Below are 16,639 nucleotides of genomic sequence, written 5' to 3'. Positions count from 1 at the left end.
ATGTGCATTACCCGAAACTGTAATCAAATGAGATCAAGACTTAAGCAAATGAGATCAAGCAAAATAGATGACCCATTGTGAAAGAGGGATTGTTTGTAAATAATATGTCTCAAAAAGAGAAGCACACATGGCAAGGATAAGGATTAAATTCATTACCCCTTGGAAGCCATGACAAAATATCATAGGCTGGGTAGCTTACACATCAGAAATGTATTTCTCACAGATCTAGAGCTGAGAAGTTTGAGATCAAAGTGCCTGCCAATTCAGTTTCTGGTGAGGATTCGCTTCCTGGTTTCTAGTATTGTTCTCACATGGAGGACAGAGATCTCTCTCTCTCTCTCTCTCTCTCAGTATCTCTCTCTTTCTTCTATAGCCACGGTCCTATCAGATTAGGACCCCATTTGACCCTATTTGAGTTTTATGACATCATTTAACTTTCATTACCTCCTAATGACTTTAAATACGGTCACATTGAGGGTTAAGGTTTTAACACAAATTTGGGGAAACAGAATTCAATTCATAAAAGTGTGGTTATAAGTCTTTATTTCTTGATCACTTTAACAAATGTTTACATACAGGTTCAAGGTGTTATATTGGTGGGTAAAAAGTAATACATGGTTTTTACCGTTGAAGGTCCTTATAATAAAGCTTGTTGGTTTCTAGACTTAAAATGCAAAATAAAAGGTTAAGAGGTTAAAAAAAGAAATATCAAGATAAGCAATAAAAGTAAAATGAAAAGATCAGTGCATCTGGGGAGGGGAGACATGAAAGGGTTCCGGCGGAAGTAGCATTTAAGATGCGTTCTAAGGGATGGGGAGACTATTTAACAAGCAAAAATAAAAGTGAAGAAATTTCAGGTATAGAGGTCAAAGTTCTATTATTTTTCTATTGCTTGCTGTGATAAATTGCCATAAATTTAGTGACTTACAACCACACAAATGGATTAAATTATAGTTCTGTACGTTAGAAGTCTGTCACACTGGGGTAAAATCAAGGTGTCAGCCAAGCTGCATTTCTTTTGGAGGCCTTATGGAAGAATGCATGTCTTTGCCTTTTCTACCTTCTAGAGGCCACCTGAATTCCATGCCCTCTTCCTCCATCTTTAAAGCCAACAATACTGTATCTCTCTGGCCATAGCTGGGAAAGAGTCTTTCCTTTTAAGGACTGATGTGATTAGATTGGGTCCACTTGAATAATCCAGGATATTCTCCCCATCTCTAGGTCAATGATCTTTATTATATTTGTAAAGTTCCTTTTGCCATGTAAGGAAATGTATTTATACATTTTTGGGATTAGGATATGGACATCTTGGGAAGAGCTCTTATTCTGCCTACTACATGGGCCAAAGGGTAGAGCTCTTCTAGGATTCAATTATGTATTTAATAATTATCTGTTTGGGAATGATTATGTGCCAGGCAATGCACTTCACTTTACAGTTACTCGTTAAATGGCTGAGGATGGGATTCCCACTGACTAGAGGGGCCATAAGAACTGCATTTAAGAGGGTCAGTAAAAGTCCCAAGTAGGATTAACCTTTCTTTCAGTATTTACATCACCTTAAACAGCTCTTCCCAAAACTGTGAGAAAGGAAACTAGGAGTAAGTTAATTTGCCACCTAAAGCCTCCTTTTAAACAGAGGGGGAAAAATTACCTTTGCACCAATAAAGTACTTTGTCTGCTTTAGCTAGAAAGTTATATATATATATATATATATATATATATATATATATATATTTTTTTTTTTTTTTTTTTTTTTTAGCTAGAAAGTTATATTAAAGGATAGGATGGTGAAGAGAAACCAAAACTAATAAAGTTTTCTCAAGAGACATCTAGAACTAATAGAAAGCAGCTCCATAAAGAGGAGTTAGATAACATGAGGATGAATTAAATACTTAATGTATAAAAGGAATAAATTGTAATTTCTAAATATTTCAGCAGAGCCACCAAGAGCCCAAAAACATAAATATAATTGATCACTACAATCTGATGGTCCATTCAGCTTACATCTGGATCCCAGATGTAAGTTATTAGGATTCAAAAGTTTTCAGAATGAGTATCGAATGACCTTCTGATTCTGAAGAAAGGGAGACAAAATTTCAGGTATAAAACTATGGTGAAGTTTGAGATATAATAGAGATTTAATTAAAAATTAAGGTCCATCAAAATTGAGTCAAGTGTTTTTGACACCAAAATTGTATATATTTTATAATCCTCTAGTTACAAATGGGATCTTATTTTAGTAGTTCATGGTTATGTAAGATATTAAGCAAATATCATTGATGACTGTATTTGAAAAAAGAAAACAGCTGGCTTTCATTTTAACACAGTACTCTGATCATACATGTTTTTCTTTCCTTCAAGAGGCCATCCTTGGGGGTGCCTGGGCGGCCCAGTTGGTTAAGCATTGGACTCTTAATTTGCGCTCAGGGCTTCATCTCTCAAGGTCATGAGATTGAGCCCAGCATGAAGCTCTGTGCGCAGAGGAAAGTCTGCTTGAAATTCTTTCTTTCCCTCACCTCTTCCTGCTGCTTTCTCTCTAAAAAAATAATAAATAAATAAATAAATAAATAAATCTTTAGGAAAAAAGGAGGCCATCCTTAAATTGATTATAAAGCAATTGACTTAAAAAAAGTATGTCTCCCATAATGAAGAGAACAGGGAGCCAACATCACTAGTAAATTTTAGCAATTATCTGGATGAAGACTAGGTGAGCTTTAAAGTGAAGCAGAAAACAAACAAACAAAAAAATGGTTTCTGAAATTAGGCAGTAAGGGGTTATTGCCAAGCAGTTGCCATGCCCTTTAGGACCTCAAAGCAATTCAGCTCTCAGGTAAAGCCTAGGTGACAGAGAGGAAGAAGGTCATATGGTTGTCCTCAATTCCATTTTATCCCCTCTTACCACCCCCACCTCCCATCCAAATCTGCAACAGTGCAGAAGTGAAGACATTCACCTCCAGGCAAATTTAACATACACAGCATTTTTTTTTTTTAAGTAGTGAATTTTTTCCTTAAAGAAATAGGAAAGTAAAAACTATCTTGAAGGTGAAAGGGCGGTAGCGTAGGAACCAAAGATTATGACAGGTAGTAAAAGTATTAATCTCAAGAGTAAACAAAATACTAAATTTGTTTAAATACAAATCCTCCAACAAAATGAATGCTTTATCACCATTTACTCACAGTTGCCTCACAGTTAATATGAATGGGCAGTTAAAGATCTGATGCACTTTAGAATGCTCACTGTTTGTTTAGATGAAGGTAGTTTAGGGGGTGATCTCTAGAAACTCTAGTGGTGAAGTGAGACTGGGAATGGAAGGAGGTCAGGAAAAACCTGGGCACAAGTGGGGCCCAATCTCACTGAAGAGCTTGGATGAGTCAAGCAGGAGGCAGGCATCCTGTGAACGGCAGCACCCGGAAAATGAAAGAGAAAGACAAAGAGGGAGGGAGGGAGGGAGGGAGGATAGAAGGAAAGATAGGAAAAAAAGACAAAAAAGTACACTGAGGAAATTTGTCCCTTTTGGAGAATGGGTTAGAACTTCCAAGATAAAACTGAGATTAAATTCCCAAGTACATTTGAGAATAAAAAATTTATGAGTAAAAGAAGCACGGTACACTATATAAAAAGTAAAGTCAGAAAACTTGAAAGAGCTCTTTGAAATTAAAAGTGGTTATAATTTTAAAAAAATCCATGGAAGTATTAGAAGAAAAGTCCATAAGTTTTATGAGAAATGGGAAAAAGGGGGGAAAAAAGGAAGTGGAAAACTCCAAGTTAAAACAAACATACACTAGTTGTATAGGAAAGGAAATGTGATTATAGCAAACACTGTCGTCGTTAGTGAAAAAAAAGAAAAGTCAGTTATATAATGTTACTCTCTTTACAGTTTTGCATTTAGAATCATCCTGTGAACAGAACTTGACAAACTGTAAATACTACCAACTTTGATCATGTACAGTATAGCTGGCAGTTATGGGAGGTAGAAAAGGAAAGGTAGGGTCAGTGAAGGGGGGATGGGGAGACACTAATATCTTCCATCTTCCCAGATGGTGAAACCGAAGGTCATTTCTTCTTCTTTTTTAGTCTTTTTTTTTTTTTTAAAGATTTATTTATTTATTTTAGAAAGAGAGTGAGAGGAAGCACGTGTGTGTAAGGGGAGGGCAGAGGGAAAGGGAGAGAGAGAGGGAGAGAATCTCTGGCAGACTCCATGCTGAGTGCAGATCCTTAAGCAGGGCTGGATCCCAGGACCCTCAGATCATGACCTGAGCCAAAATCAAGAGTCCATGGCTCAACCAGCTGAGCCACCTAGGCGCCCCCCAGAGGTAGTTGACCTCTGTAGTTTGGGAACGAAAGGAAAGTGGCTTATCATTCAAACATTCAAAGAAGTAGTGATAATTTAAGACCTTGAATTAATTGACTTTTAAAACAATGTGAATGTAATATCTGTTAAGATTTTTCTTAAATTACATTTTGGAAATGTGGCAAATGACTGCAAATTTCTCTGAAACTTATTTGGAAGGTGAGAACAGGCTACATGCCATCTAGTGGAAATTTGAGCCCTTTCCGGGCTCATGACTGTCTCCAAGGCTGTTGAATAATGTGGTGTTTATCTAACTCACCAGTTTTGGATGATGTTATACCTTAAGAGCAAATATTTTTGGTAGAATCATATGAGTAGATAAGAGAGAGTGATTATTTTAGGATGCTATCATGGAATATAGGCATGGACTTTGGTTCAGGATCAGTATCCAGGGATACAAAGTCAAAGACCTGGTTGCCTCATGGACTTGCCAAGAGACCATGGAAAGCTCCATTAATTTTACTCTAACAAATTTCTCCATTATTTGTAATCAGGAAAGCTTATTCCTTTTTACAAATATGAGGGTCAAACATAGTAAGATATATGAAAATGATTACTAATCTTTATTGCTATGATCATCCCATATATTCCTTTGTTCTGATTCATTAGTAGATTTCCAAACTGTTTAGCATAGAATTAATGACTCCAAATAAAATTCAATTGGAAATTAAACTCTATCTGATAATGTTGGGTAGATAGATAATGATATTTGTCTTTTAAAATTTATTAGGAAATTCTTTAACAATGTTAAAATATCTGTGGTTTGAATATTGAGTCCTTAAGGTTTTCAGAGACACAGATTAAATATTATAAATATTTTCCATTACAGTTAATTGTGGCAAAAATCTAATTTTTAAAATATGCTTCTGCTATAGTACTTTCTGCTCCAAAGAAATATATTAATCTTGATATATAAAATCAATTTTATATTTTGTAATTATAAAATAGCACATTTTCCTTATAGAGCATTTTACAAAAATTGGAGGAGAAAGAAAATTTCCAGTAATTCAACCACCCCAATATAACTTCCGTTAATATTTTAATGTAATTGGTACAGGTATAGCATTTAATATTTTATGTATATATTAATGTTATTTTTATGTAATATTATACTAAATATTAACACTCAGACATAGTTTTTTTAAAAATCTGGAAAATATAGTTTTATATTCTATTTTCCACAAAACATTGCATCTTGTTTCTCTAGGTCATTATATACTCTTCAGAAATAATTTTTTTGGCATAATGTTCAACTAAATGGATGATCAATATATATTTTAAACTTTACTGTTGGCATTTTGATTATTTCTGGTTTTTGATATTACCAATTTATTATGATATTTGCAATGATAAAATAACTCATAAGTTTTTCAGTTTATCTTTGAAAATTTCTTTAGAAAAAATTCTTTAAAAAGTAAAATTACTGAGTGTTCACAAGCATGTGCTCATTTCTAAAGCTTTTGCTACATAGAGCTGACTTGCTCTCCAGGAAGATGCACCATGTGTTAAAACTAACCTCTGCAAACATTGGGTATTATACTTTTAAGAATTTTTTAATGATAGAGAAGTTAAGGGTTATCTTCTTTTGATTTGTAGGTCTTTGATTACTAGTAAAATTAATCTATTTGTTTCTATTAGTCATCAGCATTGTTTGTGTATGATTCTGTCTGTTCATGTTCTTTGCCCACCTGCGTTGGTATTTTTATTCTATTTTATAGATTTGTATAAACTTTTCATGTGCTAAACATATATATCCTTAACATATCATACTTACTATATTTGATATCTATATTTTGCCCAAATAAAAATCATTATATATCATCTAAAGTGGAAAGATGAAGTCTAAATAAGTCTGTAGAAAATGGCTTTGTGAAAGACTGAAGATGGAAACATAAGGTAGTATTTTATAAATTATTTATTAAACTGTCATTCATGGGACCTTTTTATTGTTGTTATAATTAATTATATGTATAATATTTCCTTGTATATTATTAAAGCAAAAGAGGCAGGTAGCTAGGTACGAACATAGGTCCATCTTCTTCCCCAAACTCTTTGCTATCCTTTGCCTTCATCTCAGTATCCCCAAGAGGTTTGGAGATTTTTTAAAAAATCTCCAAAATCTAATGTTGTAGGTGGGAAAGTTGATCATTTAAAACAAACTTACTAGAATATGGGTCTATGGGAATATTCTTTATCCCTTTTCCTGCCCTTTTCCTGCCCATTCTTCTTATATGTTGGCTTTTTTTTGTTGTTGTTTTTCCTTTTGGTGATTGGGAATGCCATTGAATTTAATACAGGGACAGAACATGACCTACAAAAAAAGGATAATGTTATAAGATATTTAAAATTTTCTCACTGACATTTTCTATTGTAACTCACATGCCAATTAATTTCTTAATTCATTAGCAATGTAACAGAAGAAAAGACTTTGAAAACACTGTGTAGATGTCTTTTAATTACAGCTAATTAAATACTGTGGAAGGACCTGATTATACCTTTGAGTATTTTAGTCTGAAAAAGAGAAAAGGGGGAGAAAAAATAAAAGGCCTCATAGTCATGAATACATTGGACAAAAGCTGAATTCAACAACTCTTATAAAAAACAAAAACTGCAAAAAAAGGAACAAATTATAGAGTAGCACTGGGGGAGTATTCTCTAAATATGTGTGCAGATTCTCTGTGGAGGCTTATGCACCACTGTTTGTTTTGGTTATTAGGCAGAATCTCAAGTAATCCCAAGTAGAAATCACACTGCTTCTGAAAATGAAGAGCAGTGCCAGTGGGTAAACAGTTTCAGGGCAGACCGAAGCAATACTCCCTGAAGTTAGGAATGGATTTTTCCAGATGGCCACTGTGCATATGGCTGGGGGTACTGTGGTAGCCAAAATAGGAAACGGGAACATGATTCCTTCCAATTAAATCAACACTGTCCTTGAGAAAGAAATTTCACAGAACATGTCCAGGGGGATGTGGGTGGGCAAGAAATAGCATTCAAGTCCATCAAGACATCTTTAATTTAAATAATTATGATATCTTTTAAAATGTTCAGACCAGTCAAATTTATTTTGGGATTTTAGGCGAGCAGAGCAATGAGCTAAATGATGTGCTAGAAATTCACAGCTCAAAATTGGACTTGTCTATCCTTTTTCATTCTGGAACATTGGGCGAGTTACTTAATCTCTCTCTGATTGTTTCCTCCTGTGTAAAATGGGAATCACATCCCCAGGCTGCCCAACAGGCTTGTTGTGAAGATAAAATAATGAATGTTATGAGGCACTTTGCAATCATGAAAAACTGGATTGCATTTCCCGGGACTTGGAGGGAATAACCAATAATTCCAGTTCATGCTGTGGAACACATCATGGTTTCTCCTAGGGAAGATGTTACTATTTATAATGGGGTAAAGATTTCTAGCTTTGTTCGGGCCCTGCCCCCTGACAAATTCTTTGGTGGTTATTCAATTCATCTTAATTAAAGAATAATTTGCTGCCCTGTGCGTAATCAGCTTGGCTAGAAACTGGCTTTTTTTGCTGGGCAATCTGGTTGAACTTCTTAATAAATTTCAGCTCCCCCAAACACTGCACACATATGCAGCTGTTACATACCCTCTCATGAGTGAGCGATCAGATGAAGACACTAAGTACTTAATATATGGAGAACAGTCTGGCTTTGAAAGTCTTTTGATTCATCCAGTGGGTGCACAGTTGACAGTGGCTAGCTTCAACATTGTCATTTGAACCCAAATAATATCTTGTATTTTCTCTTTGACTTGTGCATCTTAATTTCACCCTTCTTTTAGGGAAATGAAAGCATCCAAATCTATTCAATATTAACAAGAGAATCCACCTACTTATTTTGGAACCTGCCTTTCTTTTTGTTTTGTTTTGTTTTGTTTTGCGTTTTAATCATCTACCCAACTGGTCCTATTTGTACCCAGCCCCTGCTACAGTTGGACTGGAAGGTCAGGTGTTTTCGAGATTAACCTGATATGTCTTGTTTACCGGTGTGCAATTTAGTCGACTACCAAAAAATCGCTGAATCTGTGCTCTTGCCCTGCAGAATAACCTACGCACAGACAGGAGAATTTCAAGGGAGTTCCAGGATGCTGCTGATTTTGGAGCCGATAGTTTCTTAGTAGGCATATGCATGGAGTAGGAACAAATCATTTGGTACAGAAAAGATATAACAGAAAGCAACGTATATCTTATTTGTCCTATTCATCAGCTCTGTTCCTTAGAGGCAAAACTTTCATTGTTTTTCCTTTTGCTGCTTCAGTTTTCCTCTGATTCAGTGTGTAGCAGAATTACCTAAAACGATCATTAAGAATGCAGATTCCTGAGATTTATTCTAGCTTTGCTTAACAGAATCACTGCTATTGTGGTTGAGAAGACATAAAAGAAAAATCACAGGAAATTCTAATGCCTTCTAAATTTTGAGAACAATTTGCTTAACAAATCTTGGGCTACATTATGACCGTCATGTGCTCTAGGCACTTTGGCCTTTATGGGTCTCTTCCTCAATTAAAAAAAGTATTTAAAATTATATTTTATTACTACATTGGTATATAGATGAATATATTAATATTAAATATTAGTTTTTATCAAACTAAGTTAATTTTTTTCCTTCTGATTTCGTGGAAATAAATTTTTTTTCTCATGGGCCCATAGAAGTACTGTGGATGTTAGGCACTATTTCTCCTATAGCCCAGAATGAATCCAGGACTAATCAACATAGAGAATTGGCAATCTAATATTCAGAAAATTGATGCCTTCAGCATATCATATCTTTGGCATACCATGATAAAATCCAAGTCAATACTTGTTGAGGTTCAGAAGATACAACTCCACAAGAAGATAATTTGCAGGTGGTTCTTATGTTCAGAGTTGGATGCCTAGCTACGAAAGCAGGCAGTAGCTTTCAGTGGACTTCTCAATACTAGCAAATGCAAAAGTGGGGAAAATACTGGGTCTCAACTTTGCTCAAGTATTACCATCCTATTTAGGTGACATGGACAAATGTCTATGGCAATGCATACAAATAAAAGTCTACGAAATACTAGGCTATGGGAATAACAACACCTAGGGCCCAATGGCTAGAGTCTGACAAAATATCTTATTGGAAGCAGGAGAATGGGAGGGAAGAGAAAGGGACGCAGAAACACACAGTGTAGATGGAAGTTTATAATATGAAGCAGGAACAGTACACACAAGAACTTCTAAGAGAAAGCAAAGTATAGCCTTGTGTTGTACAAAAGTAGAGGAGACCAGAACTGATTGATAGAAGACCATAAAAATGACGATTTTAGATCACTGAGAAGACTAAGTATCATCTTAGAGTTTTGAAAAGGCAACTAGCAGCAAACAGCGCTCAAAAATGGTTATTACTCTGAATATTTACACTCACATTTGCCACTTACAAAGTGGCTTACATCATAATAGCTAATATTTATTGAGAACTTGCCAGTATTTCAAGTTTACTGGTAATACACACTGAAGCTGAGACTAGATAAGACAGAAACTATGAGGAGTACCATGGAAGAAATAACAGTATTTAATTGCTGTTATTTCTTCCATTATTGATTGTTCTGTAACAAACCACTCCAAAAGGTAGCAATCTAAAACAACCATTATTTCATTTACTTGCTCCAGCATGCCACCTGGGCTGACTTAGCTGGGCAGTCCTTCTCATCTCGCTGGTGGTCATGCATGTGGTTGCTCTTAAGCAGGTGAGTCCGTAGAAAGCTGGGCTTAACTGGAACTCTAGGACAGCTGGACCCCTCTTTCTCTGTATCTGTTTCACCTTCTTTCAAAGTAGCTTCTCCTTGTGGCCTTTCCAGAAGGGTAACTTAAGGCTTAGGTTTAAAGCTAAAGCATTCTTTCTGTTTAGGAAGATTCATGGGGTGGTGGGTACCCCCTGGTACCTCAATGATACCCCATGGGTGAGTGTGAATTCTGAGAGGCATGATTACCCAGGGCCACCAGTGTCCCAGAACCACAAGTGCGGGGAAGAGCTTCTTTCCCACACTTTAGGTTTCCTTCCAGGTGTTAGTGGCAGTGAAGTACTCAGCTACTGGGGCAGTGGAGTGGCTTCTCTGATTGTTAAGTCTGTAAAGAATGGCAGCATGTTTGCCTTTGGGAGTGCAATTTTCCTGTAGAAGTCCATTGCTGGTAGGAAAGCCTGTATTATTTGAGATTCAAGATTAGCTACTGGCCAATAAACTTGAAACCATGCCCTCTAACTTGGTCTCCATGAGGAACGAGAATGATAGTTGGCTTCCATCTGCTACTGCATTATTTTAGGGAAGAGATGCTATTTATAGTTCTCCCTAGGGATTATAACAAGCCGAGGAGATTACAAATGATGAGATACGTGTGGGAACTCAATAGAGATGAAGGGTATGTGATGAATACATTGAGGAAGGTGTTATATAACCTAGGGACAACAAATAATTGGCACAGTAATAAGATTTCAGACTCCTATTTGGTTATGAAATGGAGGCTGATCATTTGTGTCCACTTCTTGTAATTGAAACCATGGTTACTTGGTTTCAGTGGTCTACTGTTATTCTCTTCTTATCCTTATATAACCCTGATCTTGAGGAGAGCCATGAATCAAGGTTAAAATATATTTCCTAATTTCCCTGAAAATAAAGAAGCCATATCAACCATTGACCAGTGACAGGTAAATAGAAGCTGTTAGGTGGACTCATGGGAAAGTTCCTTCCAAGCTGGCAGTAGGCATAGGGGAGAGCAGATTCAGATAGGAGAGCAGATTCAGATAGGAGCAGATTCAGAGAGAGGGTGATTATTTACCCTTCTGTTCTACTGGGAATGCTTAGTGCTATAGTGGCCATATTGGGACCATGAAGTAAACTTCAACACGAAATACATGCACTAAGAATGGAAAAGCAAAAAGATAGGAGACTGGTCTCCTGGTGTATGGGGTTCTTGTACCAGCTGTCCATCATCTGCTCCCTGACTTGAGTTTACTTGAGGGAAAGAAAATACCCTTTTTGTCGAAGATCTTTTTTTTTTTTTTTTAATGTTTCTATTACTTTGCAGTTGAACATAGTACTTAATTATCCATTTTATTGGAGAAGACAAAAAGTATGTAGTTGATTTTTTTTGCAAGAAAGATGATGCCATGTAGGTGAAGAGTTATTCAAAATCATATGGGAGAAATTTCTTCTATGTGTATATGTTAGAAATTTCTCATATAAGATACAGGCATATCTCCTTTTGTGGTGCTTTGCTTTGCTGAATTTGCAGATATTGTGTTTCTTACGAATTGAAGGTCTGTGGCAGCCCTTTGTCGAACAAGTCTATTGGTGCCATTTTCCTGATAGCATTTGCTCACTTTCTGTCTCTGTGTCATGTTTTGGTAATTCCTGTAATATTTCAGACTTTTTCATTATTATATTTGTTATGGTGATCTATGGGTGGGTTAGTGATCAGTGATCTTTGCTGCTAGCATTACAACACTTTTGGGGCACCCCGAACCATGCCCATTGGGACAGTGAACTCAATGTTGTGTGTGATCGCTCCACCAACCAGCCATTCCCCCATCTCTCCACACCTTCTCAGGTCTCCCTATTCCCTGAGACATAACGATATTAAAAAGAGACCAATTAATGACCCTACAATAACATTTAAGTGTTGAAATGAAAGGAAGAGTTGCAAGTTTCTCATTTTAAACAAAAAGCTAAAAATCAAAAATTCAGAGATAGTACTTTTAAGCAATAAGGCATTTTTAATTAAGGTATGTACCCTTTTTAGACATAATGCTATTGCACACTTAATAGACTACAGTGTAGTGTAAATGTAACTTTCATATGCACTGGGAAGCCAAAAGATGAACCTGACTTGCTTTATTGAGGTATTGGCTTTATTGTGGTGGTCTGAAACTGAAGCTGCGACATCTTCGAGGTTTGCCTGTACCCTCTTCCATCAGAGCATTAGACCTTTACTTTCTCTCACCTCTGCCTGATACCCTCTTCTTGTGAATATTCACACAGCACACAACCTCCCTGGAACAGACATTTCTGCTCCAATGTTCACAGCTCAGTCAGGCCTGTTCTGATCCTTCCCTGTACATTTGTAGCTCTTATCATTTTCTCTAACCATACTCTGCTTCTTCCTCTTGACATTCTTTACTTTATTATTGTCTCCTCAGTGCTTCGAAGATTATCTCACATGTAGTCATTGCTCAATGAATATTTAACAATTGAATTAATAATGAATAAACGTAAAACTAATGCATGCATGTTTGATTCTGAAGGTTTTCTGATAAAACTGCCCACAAATCAATGCATGTATAAAGAAATGGGACTCAGAGCTCATTTTAGGTTGAGAACTTCAAATACACTTTCGAACTTTGGAATGGTGCTGTGCTTCTTAAAATAATGTGTCTCTTACAATTGGTCTGTGTAACTGGTTAGTGTTTAAGCTAGAAGGCAGTTTTTCAAACTTTGTTGATTTTTCCCCTTCAGTTTTATCTGAAAGAAATAGAATGGCAAAATATAAGCCTCAAAAGTCTCATGAAGGCATTCATAAATCCCCTTTATGTTGACTTGGCCATAGTCCCTAATTTTCTTGGGCTGAATATACTGTGTATCTCTCTAGTAAAAAAATGAACACAAAGCAAGGGTTTGCATTCATGAGAAATACGTCTGTCACTGGATTTTGTTTTTTATATACACACCCCAAAACCCAGTAGCAGATACGTATGCAAAACACACATATGAATATGTACACACATATATGCATAATATATGATATATATGTGTGTATATATGGAGAATTTTCTTTTTAAATATCAGGAACATATTGGAAGATTCATGCACTAATTTTTTTTGATAGCATAGTACTAATATAGCTCATTTTCACAATTTAATAAAATCTGCCTGTGTTTCAAAATAGTCAGGCATATATGCTAAGAAAAAGAAATAAATAGTTCTGGAGATAAACCACGAGGGGATACCGGCTTTTCTCCCTGGGTGGGAAATTCTAGAAATGAGGTCTTTGAAGAATAGGTCTCTGGTACAACACAGTGTGTTGTGGAAAAATGCACTCTGTTTCTTTACGCTCTGGATGTCACTTAGTGGCCGATTCCAGGGGTCCAGCTGAGTTTTGCTGCACGTCCATGGTACACAGTGGTTGCTTGGAAGCATCTGCCCAGAGCCTGCATTTCCCAGTATTTCCCAGGCCTCCAGGTAGAGTCTTACGTTTTTGTCATGGAGATATGGGCAGAAGTGATGGGAGCCACTTCCCAGACAGGCCCATAAACATTTTTTTTATGTTTTATGTTTTATTCTAGGTAATCCTTCACCCTCTTTTCCTGGGTTGACCAGCTGGATTTTGACATGTGAAGTGATCTTGGGAAATATGTGTTGAAAAAGGCAGAGCCACTATAGTCTTAGTCACATAAAAACTCCAGAGGAGAACTGCTTTCCCCACATGTCTATGAGTTAAGCCACAGAGATTTCAACTTTTAATCTCTTTTAGCCTCTAGTACTACCTCAACTAGTACCCCCGTGCTACAGCTTTAACAGAAGTTAAAGCTACCAACTTTCTAGAAGTCTGACCTAACAGAGAGCAGTAGTTCTCAGACTTCAGAATCTTCTGGAGAAAGTTCATTTGATAACAGATCTCCAGCGTTCACTCCCAGATTCTGATTCATTAGATCTGGGCTGGGGCCCAGAAATAGGCATTTTAATTACCACTCCTGGTGATTTGGATGCACACTGGAGGAATACTGATAAAGAGTGGATGTGCAGAAATGGCAGCTGGGATTCTGGGGTTGGTAACAGACAGTGGGAATTACTCAAGCCAGAGTATGAGCTGGACGCAAGTCGGGAAGTAGGAAAATTGTCAAAGAAAAGTTCCAAATTGCAGCAGTGAGTACAGATAACCTAGGCACCTGTGACCCTGCCGTGCTTTCAAAAAGGATAAAAGCACAAAGATGGGCTGTGAACACAGGGTGAACCCAAAAAGGAAGGCCTTGACATTTAGAGAAAGAGGAGAGGATAGTTTCAGTGTAAAGATTTGCGAACAGAAGCCTCTTAAACTGGCAAAATACAACTGAAATAGACCACTCAGAGGAAGCAGTGGTTTTGAGGCCAACACCATGATCAACACCAATTCGCCTATCACAGAAGAACAATATGTGGAAAGGCAAGAGCTTAAAATGAATGTTTTTTTTTTTCTTTCCAATACACTATCAGATAAAAATGTTACAGGCCTAAATCCAAAGACTATTCTTGAATTGGATCTTTTCCAGTGCTCTAAATTTAGCCAGCTGGGATTCTGTTAAGTATGAGCCTATTCAACCTTTTGAAATGTAGAATTTGCCTTTTAATGGGAAATCTGCATTTCACCTTAACGCGGAACACTCTCTTTTCCCCTCAGAGAAATATGATCTTTTAGTGCTCTATAATTAGCACAATTAAAGGAAAGATTGTAGCAAGACATGAAAAGACCAAAATATACAAATCCGCACATGTAATACTGAGGACTGTAAAAATGTACCTCTATTCCCGGTGAACTACAGGCCATATTGTGAATACTATTAGGCATTATTACCACCAAGTTTTCATTGAGAACCAAGTACCTGGTGAGAAGAGAACTTGAAAGAAGTGCACTTTTAGAATAAATGGGTGAGAAAGGTATACTTTTTGTTTAAATGAAAACATCACTCCATTATTGAAGATGTAATCGGTCAGCAACGACTTTAAGCAACAATATACAACTGCATAGGATTTCTCTTCAACCAGGCTTCCTTTGGGAAATCAAGTGCTCTAGTTAGAAACATCTTTGCTCTGTAGTAGTGAAATCAAACCCCAAAGTGGATGAAGCAGAATGGTGAACATGTTCTTAGAAACAGCCAATTAATTAAGGATCTATCAACGCTCCAAAAGCTTGTGCTCTTGTAGATTGACAGGACTGGGGACTGAAGCATAGCTGATATTTGTAAAATAATACAGTACGGCCCCCAGGTGTCACGGTCTGTGTGAAGATGCCTGGTGTCTTGCGTAAATTTAAAACCAAGTCATGGAGAGGAAGATGTTTCACGTGCCTGAAGGCCTTCTAGTGCATCTTTATTTTCAAATACGTGAGATACTCAGTTTGTGAAATATGTGAACTGACTTGGTTGGCTTTTTTTTTTTTTAGATTTTATTTATTTATTTGATTTATTTATTTGACAGAGAAAGATCACAAGCAGGCAGAGAGGCAGGCAGAGAGAGAGAGAGAAAGAGGGAAGCAGGCTCCCCGCTGAGCAGAAAGCCCGAGCGGAAAGCCCGACATGGGGCTCGATCCCAGGACCCTGAGATCATGACCTGAGTGGAAGGCAGCAGCTTAACCCACTGAGTCACCCAGGTGCCCCTGTTGGCTTTTTTGAAATATTACTTCCTGTCATTTTTATGCTCGGAAGCTGGTCATGAGGATTTCAGAAACAGGTCATGCAGCTTTTCAAACTTGTATCCCTTATGTGGAAGATGATGGGGTTTGAATGTGAATGTTCCAGGTGCTTGCATTCTTTTTAGGAAAAATGGTCATGGCATTTTCAAGATTACCAAATATTTTGACAGAGAAAATTTCACATTCACAATAAGACCCATGTGGTAGATGGGGGAAATATATTGTTGGAAGTCTACTGGTTCTCATTTGACGGGTGAGGAAACTGAAACAAGAAGAGATTAGGTCATCCGAAAGGTTGTCCCACTAAACTAGCAGGGCAGTGAGGTCGTCTGGAGGGTGCGCCCAAATGCTGCTCAACTGACTGAGCAAAACTGAGCTTTGAAAGAGCCCCTGGATTCATTGTCTCAGCAAATAAACAGAAAAATGAAAGCATTTGAACGAAGAAGTGTTTTTTGAGAAGCTACTCTGGCATTTTATTTTATTTTATTTTTTAAAGATTATTTATTTTAGAGAGAGAATGTGGGGGGAGGAGGAGGGGCAAGGGCTGGGGGAGAGAATCTCAAGCAGACTCCCCACTGCGCAGAGCCCAAGGCGGGGCTTGATTCCATGAACCTGAGCTCATGACCTGAGCGGAAACAAGGAGTCAGACCCTTAACTGAGTAGGCCACCCAGGAGCCCCTGGCATTTTAGATGGAACAGCAATGTGAAAGCACAATCCTTGCCTTCAAGAAGCTCACAGTTCTCTGAGGGAAACAAAGCAAATACTTACGGGTCAGGCACTTAGCGTCATGGCTGGCTCAGCACTGAAAGTGGCAAATGGAGGTGGAAAAGCTACAGTGAGGGGTCAGCAAGTGACGGGGAGCAGGCATTG

The 16,639-nt window shown here is 37.3% G+C and overlaps 1 protein-coding gene across 2 annotated transcripts in view; it reads right to left on the bottom strand.

Annotated features, from left to right (window-relative positions):
• VWC2L (von Willebrand factor C domain containing 2 like) overlaps window positions 1-16,639 on the bottom strand; it is a 167,484-nt gene that overhangs the window by 63,176 nt on the left and 87,669 nt on the right. Inside the window, exon 4 of one of the 2 annotated variants that reach the window (XM_044240838.1) lies at window positions 6,582-6,663. The exons of the other annotated variant lie outside the window; for it this stretch is intronic. Within the exon in view, the coding sequence (XP_044096773.1) occupies window positions 6,641-6,663 (23 nt within the window). The 3' untranslated portion in view covers window positions 6,582-6,640. Of the gene's footprint in view, window positions 1-6,581; window positions 6,664-16,639 lie in introns of those variants that run through there. 2 annotated transcript variants of the gene reach the window in all.

This window comes from Neovison vison, chromosome 3, assembly GCF_020171115.1.
Source record: "Neovison vison isolate M4711 chromosome 3, ASM_NN_V1, whole genome shotgun sequence".
Taxonomy (NCBI): domain Eukaryota; kingdom Metazoa; phylum Chordata; class Mammalia; order Carnivora; family Mustelidae; genus Neogale; species Neogale vison.
Note: the sequence above shows the minus strand (reverse complement) of the source record. Positions and strands in the feature narration are given on the sequence as shown.